General features: G+C 37.7%; 1 protein-coding gene and 1 long non-coding RNA gene across 2 annotated transcripts; one reads left to right on the forward strand and one right to left on the reverse strand.

Annotated features, from left to right (window-relative positions):
* Nucleotides 1–1,522: 1,522 nt before the first annotated feature.
* Nucleotides 1,523–5,358, forward strand: LOC126789046 (uncharacterized). The gene is made up of 3 exons (XR_007671471.1): nucleotides 1,523–1,857; nucleotides 4,764–4,882; nucleotides 4,972–5,358. It is a non-coding gene; the product is annotated as an uncharacterized LOC126789046 (long non-coding RNA).
* Nucleotides 5,359–7,107: 1,749 nt separating this feature from the next.
* Nucleotides 7,108–8,753, reverse strand: LOC126794123 (U-box domain-containing protein 25-like). The gene has a single exon (XM_050520781.1). The coding sequence runs from the start codon at nucleotides 8,488–8,490 to the stop codon at nucleotides 7,189–7,191; it is 1,302 nt and encodes a 433-aa protein (XP_050376738.1). The 5' UTR covers nucleotides 8,491–8,753; the 3' UTR covers nucleotides 7,108–7,188.
* Between the last annotated feature and the right edge of the window lie 419 nt (nucleotides 8,754–9,172).

Consider the following 9,172-nt stretch of genomic DNA (forward strand, 5'->3'; position numbering starts at 1 on the left):
ACCTTTATTTCCATATAAAGTAGGTCTTCTAACGCGATCGGAGCTATCCAGGGGAGCCCGTCGAAGTTGGACTATGAATATTGACAGCATTTTGATTCTTGAATGGATTGGGCTTTTAAGTGTATTTTCTTCTCTTTCCTTGTGGAACTAGGATTGCTTTCCTTCTCCAACATGGATTTGTATTTCCTAATAAGAATAAGTATGTTATAAACAAAGAAATACGAAAGGATGAATCCTACTCGAACAAGGAATCATATCTCAACAAGGATTATTAACACTTAGCACGATTTCATCATCAATTCACTCATAATTGATATAAGCTCTACCTAGACACTTATTCTTACAAAAGAAACTAAAACATACTAAATAAGAGGTAACAAAGAGTAAGAATAGGGTATAATCACATTAAGAACGTCACACTTTGTGCTCCTATCACATATGTCAATCTCGGAGTTTAGATAGATAGCGTATATGAACGCTCTTCACACTTTTCAAAAGTAGTAATGGGTCAATGACTTGAATATCAAATCACCAAATATTCTTAAATCAAACATGTACACGTATCCGTACATGGATCAAAAGAAAGATAATTGCATAACAACTCAAAACAAGAGTGTGCAATGAAAATCAGATTCACGCGTGATATGACCTTCACATACTTAAACAGTCATAATTTCTTCTATACAATAGGTATAAACGAACCGTAAAAGGATTTGAAAAAGTAGACACATGTAGCTTTTCCAGTGATATATGGCTCACAACCTAGTTCATTCTAAGTTAATCATAAAACTTGGTCGATGTTGACTTAGCTGCAGTTTCAGGACAGATACATCCTATTTTACTAAAACTGCTATCACTCACTCAGTATAATATATATGATCATATGATTGGTGTTTTTGGAAAGTAGACACATATAGCTTTCCAATGGTACCAAATTCACCATTTTCCAACGAGTAAGCTGCACTATAGGTCCTGTGGAAGTTGCCCTACGAATCTGGGCAGATTCTAACATCGCTTCATTAAAGTGTGTTTTGTGTTGGGATATATGATTTGATGTCATAAAGTGCTGATCATGGAGAGTTATTTTAAAGACTTCAGGGAGAGTCTATTCTACATGTTACCTTCAATTGTAGTTAGTGTGTTGTGCTCTTTTTCTCCTTTGACCAAAACTTTTAATTTTACTTAAGATGTTTTTATTTTGCTTGACAAAGTTTTAACCGAGGCAACAATATGCATTATGTGACATTAAAATCACGATAAAAGGGGGAGTGTTGTTGGAGGATTATCTTCGTAATCTAGTGAATCTTGTCCTAATTAGTATAAATTAGTTTTGATAATGAAGTATATTTAATTTCTGATTTTACATGATACTTGATGTAATACCTATATAAAAATCTCCTTACTAATGAATAAAGATCGGTGTTTCTCATATTCATTATTCGTATTCCATTCTTCTTTAATAAAAATAAATATAAAAGTAGTGACTTCCAAATCTCGAAGATATTTCTCCTCCTCGCTTCTTCTTCTTCTTCCTCCTCCCCAACCCAAGCATCAATCCTAAAAGCCCTTCTTCCCATTTCCAGAACCCCATTACTTACCAGGTGCCTGGTCCTCCTCCCTCTCCCTCTCGCTACTTTTCTGCTTCCCAGCAACAGCACCGCTGCTGATTCTATTCACTCTTCATCTGCTGCTGCTGCTGCTGCTGCAGTCACACGCTTCAACCCAATAAGTGATGCTGAGAGAGACGCAAGTGATGCCATTTCCAGAATAATATCTGAAGCCCTGGACTTGTTGGAGAGAGGGAGAGAGTTTCAGGCCAGTGGTGACTTTGACCAGGCTCTTCTCAGTTTTACACAGGTAAACCCCACTTTTATGTTTTGCAATTCAGTTTGAGTTTCAAGTGTTTGTTTGTTTGAGTCAGGTCTTGTTTGGATAGATGGGTATTAGACTATTAAGGAATCATCATGTTTATGTTAACTCTGATCTTGTTTTAACTAACTTGTATTTGATAGTTGTTTTGGTATATGACATTTTTTTATTATCCAACAATTATGTAAACTAACTCTAAACCAAGTAGAATACTAAGTAGAGTGTCATTGATGAAGTTGTTTAGTTGTAGCCTAAATCTACACCTTCAAGATGCCAAGGCCAATGAGTGATGATGTTCATGTATTTTGAACTCGTTACGTCAACGATCATTGCTTATGTCTGTGTGATAGGAGTTACCTGAGGGGTTAAAGGTGGGGAGGGGAGACGGGGTAGAATTTTTTTCAATCAATCTGTAGAGGATACAGTCTACTTTGTTTCTGGAGATGAAACAAATTTTTCTTTAAGAAAGGGGATCGTATGAAGTTAATTCTATCATTTTTGACCAGTATATTACATGTCCTTGTTCGTAATCACAGAAGTGGTTGCAACAATGATAAAAGACCTCATGGTGGGGCAGATGAGGCAGGAGAGGGCATTTAATGATGGGAGGAAGTCTCTCAGCCCAAAGAATGAGGAGGTCTAGGACTTGCTAATGTAGCTGATACAAATATTGCATTGTTAGCCGAATGGTGAATGTAATTTACAATTGATAAACTTCAACACCACATAAAGTGGCAAAAAGCAAATTTGGGGTAAAAAAAATTGGTGGATTCAAATATGGCTGTTGAAAGTTAATTAAAATCCCATGAAAGGATATTCCCATGTTATGGGGGATTTTTAGCTGTACAGTGAAAGTTAGGATTGCAAGGAGGGTGAGGTTCTGGGAGGGCAAATGGGGGGTATATGGTCCTATACGATGACTTTCCAGGATATTTCTGCTTGTTACGATACTAGCAATGGAGTTGGGATCAGGGTTTAATAGGAATTTGTTTGACTATGAGATGGATAAATTGTGGAGACGACTATCAGATCATACGTGTGGAAGTTGGAATCTACAACATACTTTTGTTGCAAATCCTATTTCAGGTTAACATGTGAAGATACTTCAATCCCAACTTTCAAGCCAAGTAGCTTTGATTTGTAAAGCTGAAGTCAGAGACCTAGTAAAAGATTTGGGTTGGATTTCTCCCATGCTAATATACTTATCACTTGCTTCAAATAAATAAACTAGGTGCTTGTTTATTTCCATAATGCTGCATATCTTTTCAAAGATGGGTGAAAGCTCTGTTATGTTTTCATTCACTATGAAGTAGCTTAGAACCTTTGGTCTAGTCTATTTAGTGAACTTGAAATGCAATGGAATTCTCTGGTGAAGTGTTTCTGAGAATGTAAAAGGGAAACGCTTCATAAACTTGCAGTATTTGGGTAAATTGGCACATGTATATATGAGGATTATAAACTCTTGGGGGAATAAAAATTCTGAGAGAAGGTTATTTTTTGCTCATCTTTTTGGTGACATCTATTTCTCTGCCTATAACTCCTATTAGGGGTGTAAGCTTGTCTATTATAAATCCCACATTTGAGGGAAGTCATTACTTAGTCATCTTATAAGTTGTCTACTTTTTTGTTATAATTCTTCTCTTGTTATATTTTTCTCTGTAAATTCTTTCAATCTCTTTCGATATTGTCCCTTTCTCTTCCAAGAAGAACAAAACAAGAGTTTTGTTTTTTTTTTTTCAACTATTTAAAGCTTCTCAATTTCTGTATACTGTTTTCCGCTGCTTACATTACATATAGACCAAGGTTGTAACCTAGTAAAGACCCTATGAATTGAATAGTCTCGTTCTTGAAGTCCATTTCCTATTTCATATTCATAAACATACCATTATGATCAAGAAACAGATTGATCATCTCTCTTTATAGATTAAATTTGTTGAAACTTAGAACTGCTACTGGGCTTTGGTGTTATGAATTCAGGATATGACCATTTGATCCTTCTTTTTTCCTCTATGATTTTTACATTTTTCTTGTATAAAAGAAAACAGAAGCGAAAATTAGTATTTAGGTAAACAACTTAAGAGCACCTCCAAGGTTCCATTAAAAAAAAGGATGTAAATGCAGTTTAAATATCAGTTCCGCCTCTGACATACATGGCCATCAGTGGGCAGCTGTTTTGAGCTCTGGTAGCTGTAAAGAAGAATAGGCTAACGTGTTGGAAGATTGAGGCTTATATTGAACACATATATTAATAATTTTCAAGGTTCGGTTGAGCTAGTTGGTTTGCAACTTAAAGCTTTCCTTTAGGATGGGGTTGAACAGGCATGATCCTTTACAAATATGACCTTTACTTTCTCCAGTCCCTGATAGTAATACTAGTTTTAAATGGTGCCCTTAAGATGACTTCGACATTCTCTATTTATTCTCTCTATCTCTATTTTATCTTCTCTCTGTGTTGCTAGTTGCCTTTGGGATTTTTCTTTGTTGGAATGAAAATGGACTCCTGTTGTTTGACAGTGGTAATAGGAAAGATAATTGACGAAAGTCATTTTTAATATCTTTTGTGCATCCATAAAGTTTTCTTGTACATGAGTTAGTACTGGCTAAACGAAAACTGGGCTATAAGTTGAGTTTAATCAATAAACATAGGCAACATAGAAGTCCATAAATTTACTAGCCTCAACATTTTGATAATTGCAGTTTTGGGATAACTGTGTCAATTATGGTGCTTTTGCATCGACCATATTACCTCAAGTGTTTCAGACCATTGCTACTACACATGTCAAGTTTAGATGAATATTAATTTGATTTGCACTACTGGCCCCAAAAAGCATGGGCATTGTACACTATATAGAATAAACAAAATTTGCATCATCAGTGCCTGCATCACATTTCAGGTGATTGAGAAGTACAAGGAATTTGCATTTTCAGACTATGCAAGAGTAGGCAGACTGACTTTGTATGAAGTTGGCAACAGAGATGGAGGATGTTTCCATATCTTTAAAGGGATATCCAGGTACTGCATAGAAATTGCCTTCCTGGCCTAAGCCGAAAAGGTTCTTAACTTTTTAATGAAATCACCTTTTTTGGGGGGTTTTTCTGCAGAAGTGCATGCAGCTCTTGCCGCAGCGTTATATGTGGACAAACATGCTCCACTGCTCGCAGAAAACTAGTTCACAATTACAACTCTGCTTGATCCTCACTATACAGACCTCTCATATGTAAAAGACACAAAACATTGGCCTCCGAGTTTGGTTAGTTCCTTGCAACACTTCATCACACTTTCCTTGACACTTGAATAGTCAAATTGAAGTTGATGTACTCTCTTAGAGACCAAATAGCGTAAGGGCATGTTTGGTATCAATTGATTACGCAAATATATATATAGAAAGATAGCCTTTCACTTGTAATACCAAAGATGAATACATAGATGATGTACTGGAATGCATACATGCTGTTTATACAAATACTGTGCTTTACTATGATAATTCCCAGTCATTTATTCTTTGGAAATGGAATCGGAGGATATCCTTTCAAATTTCCCTTCTGCACTAAGGCTTGTTGATAACTTGATACATCTTTGGGTAGTGGAGATGGTGCTATAATCTTTGATTCCAATTGAAAACAGTTCTCCTTGATCAGGTACTTATTCTAAGAATAGGATATAGAAAAAGGTAAAACGTTAGTGAGTGGGTCTTGTTTCATTACCATTGTAGAAATCTCACTCAATCATTTTTAAGTCCTGCTAGTCTCTCCACTGCCCATGGTTATGCTGAGTTGCTGTACTGTTAATGTATGATATCCTTACATACATGAGCATTCAGTTTGGCGTTGCATTAGTTAAAAATAGGAAAGCATGTCAAATCTATGCACACTCAGTTTTGTTTGGCGGTACTAGTTATAACTCACTGTTGTTGAAACTTTGTTGGAGCTCATTTCCAGCATTCCTTTTATGTAAGTGCGGCCGGGTAATCGGGAGTCTAAGTAGCTGGCCTGCTGGAAAATGGACTGTGGAACCGGAGGGTCTATAGGTATGCTAGCCTGGAATCTAATGTATTGCATTGTTCCATCCTCTAAGTTAGGCATCTCTCTTTCTTTAAAAATACTCTCCAAACTCCAAATGGTCCTTAGCTCGCGTGTTTTGTGTGTAGTTGGGCGAGATTTTGTTATCACATAGGTCTTATTTTGTATGTGCGCTGCTGGTTCGTTAAAGCCACATCCGTCATCAAGTTCTACCATTGTTGGGCAAAGTTTTGTTATTCACATTGTTGCCAACTTGCTATAGGTGCTATTTTGTATGGGGGTTGCTGTTGAGCTAGGTTAGAGTCTCATCCATCATCAAGTATATCTACCACTGTTAGATTAGTGTTCTTTTGATTGAGGAGGTGATCCACTTTTGACTCTATGCCAAAAGTACGTACTGCTAGTTTGGTAATCCAGCATTCCCACTTTGAAGCTGCAAGAATATAATGTTCCCCTTCTCACCTTGCTTTGCTTTCGTGCCAAAACAAGTAAACTACCTTTGGTGGCCGAAATTGTGGACCTTTTCAAGTATTATATTCCTATATTTCAAATGTCAAAGCCAATTCTAATGATACTAACGTTGTGCCCAAACTGCCCATAATCTTTGTTTTATTTTTTGATCAAGTTGTGCCCATAATTTCTGTTCCTCCTTTTTCCAGAAAATGATTTCATCAAATGATAATGTTGCACATCCCTCTCATTTGTAGACAGCGGTATCACTCAATGCTTTATCCTTTGTCAATTTTGAAAGTTATCAAACCAAGAGGTCCGTCAACTCGCCTACTATTTGTGTTATAGCAAGTGATCTAACATAGAAAAGAAGGCAGACCGTACTTGTCATTTTGTTTCTATGCCGGCGCCCCCATCAATCAACCGGTCACCTAGCCGACTAATTCACCACGGTGGGGACTAGAAATTAGAGGAAACTGTTGTTTGGAATAACAAGTTAGAGTGTTACAACAGATCACTGCTTTTCTCTGATGCTGGATATGCAATACTTTAGCGCTGATGAGATTGCCAACATGTTGATGGAAGTTTTCTACGAGATGAACCATATTAGAAAAGAATTATCACTAAGTAAATTTTAGGCAACATAAGAGACTTGTAATATTGGTTATATTGGAGTGTTGTCCTAAGTTGCATCAAATTCTAGCAGATCGATGAAAATCTATACTAATGTGGTTTGAGAAGATTGATAGAATAAGCATATGTCGAATGAGATACAAATTCATAGTTTGGTATTTCTACAGAAGCCAAACATATAAGCAATAGTTAAATACTCAAAGACCACTTTGTAAGCTAGACCATTGAGATTAGTTGCTTCGAGTCCTGAGACCATTTAGTTCTAAGCAATTTGAGCAACATTCTTGCCTTTGCTTTGGTGCTACTGCTGCATTGGCTCTGCATAAGCAATAATAACTGAGTCAACACTCCGGCAGTAATGGCTTCCTCTCGTGCCGAAAGAGAATCATTGCAGACAATCAAAAGTGAGGCAACGGCACTCTCACTCCCTCGGTGGGGCTCATGATAATCATCAACTTCGGACCACGATACCCTGAAAACCATCTTGACAAGAGCATGAATGCCATTACTACTGGTGCCATTGTTGTTTGTACTACTAAGCAATTCCTCTCTTGCACTCTCCACTCCTAAAAGCCTCTCAATTATCGCCGTAGCCAATGGCGCCGAGTTTCTTTCGGGCTTTTCGGTTCTAGTAATGTATGTCACTAGTCCATTTACCATGCCATTTCTGACCAAAGACTCTATGTTCCCTTCAAATGAAGATAATGCTGATACGGCTCTGATTGCAGCATCTGCAGCCTCCTCATTCGAGTTATTCGGATGAAGAATTAGCTGAACTAGCTGATTCAAGATCCCCCGGTTCTTTCCAAGCACACGACACAACCCTTTTGTGCTTCTGCTGTTCTCTGATGTCGAAACAGCCTCTATGAGGCGGCACAAGTTGATTCTAATGAATGCAGAGCCGCACGCCAACAAGACTTCGAACGATGACAATCTACTCTCTTGTTTCAGCATATTTAGAGACTCCAACTCAGCCCCTAAAGGCAGCAGAATCAGAACGCAAGAAAGTGCTAGCTCGACAAACTTGATGTAGTAGTACTCTTCACTGATGAGTAATACTCTGGCTTCTGCAACTAGTCCAAAGACTAGTTCAAGTAGCAAAGGCAAGTATCCTAACTGCAGCATCAAGTAATTTGTGGATGTTGAAAATGATATCTTTTCAAGAGCTTTAACCTTCATCTCGAAAGCAAACTCATTAGACTCGAGTATGTGCTTGAGTGAAGCTAAAGAATCGATAGCTGTGGTGTCCAAGTGGCAATGATTATCAGAAAGATTCGAGTTTTGAGTTTGAGTACCCATTTGCAGCCACTGTGTGATCAAATGGCGAAGAGTGTGATTGGGAACCATGGTGATTGGATCATCAAGCTTCTGCATTGTGACAGGACATGTCAGATTACCAGCAGCCAGCCATTTTTGAATGCTCGACCTGTCATAGGTTAGGCCTGTGCATAGAGTCACTGGATCTTTGAACAACTCCAGACTAATTGGGCACATAAACAGCTCAGGTATACTCATCATTTCAAATCAAACCTACTCATACAGAACATATAAGAACTGGGTTACAATGTTTACACAAAAGTAACAATTGGGTATGCAAAAGATGCCATCTTTTTCAGAGCATAGGGATTAAAATGTAGAGGAGGTGGAGGCAGAAAGCTGTAATGGGGGAAGAGTGAAGAGGTCAGTATGCTAAAGAACGCAGAGAACAGAGAGACAAAGGAGCTGAAACTAGGGCAGTATTAGTTGGAGTAATCAGATGGAAACACCAAGAAGCAAACAGAAGAGGAAACTGGTAAAAAAAAAGGCCTTATCCTAGTGAAAGAGTTGGAGATTGTAACCAAGAATATAGAATGATTGCCAAAATATGGTCCCTCCATGTCTCTCTCAGTATTATGTAATAGCTCATGAACTCAGTCAAACTGACCCATCAATTACCAGAGCGAATTGTCATGAACTCAGTCAAACTGACCCATCAATTACCAGAGGGAATTGTTAATGTTGTGTTGAAGTTGAAGTTTGAATCTCACCAATAGGACTTTGAAAGTAATAATATCTTGTCAGTGTGACATAAAATTGTGACATTGACAAATGAGGCAGCGTAAATAGTAGACTGGCCACAGCCTCACAGGGATGAAGGCAGTAGAATCCACCATTACATAACAAGAAGGATCCAGTTTCTGTTAGTTAGTCAAGGTTAAAA

Source organism: Argentina anserina, chromosome 1 (assembly GCF_933775445.1).
Source record: "Argentina anserina chromosome 1, drPotAnse1.1, whole genome shotgun sequence".
Lineage (NCBI taxonomy): Eukaryota > Viridiplantae > Streptophyta > Magnoliopsida > Rosales > Rosaceae > Argentina > Argentina anserina.

Coding starts and splice junctions, on each gene's coding strand:
- LOC126794123 (XM_050520781.1), bottom strand. CDS start 8,490: ATGATGAGTATACCTGAGCTGTTTATGTGCCCAATTAGTCTGGAGTTG.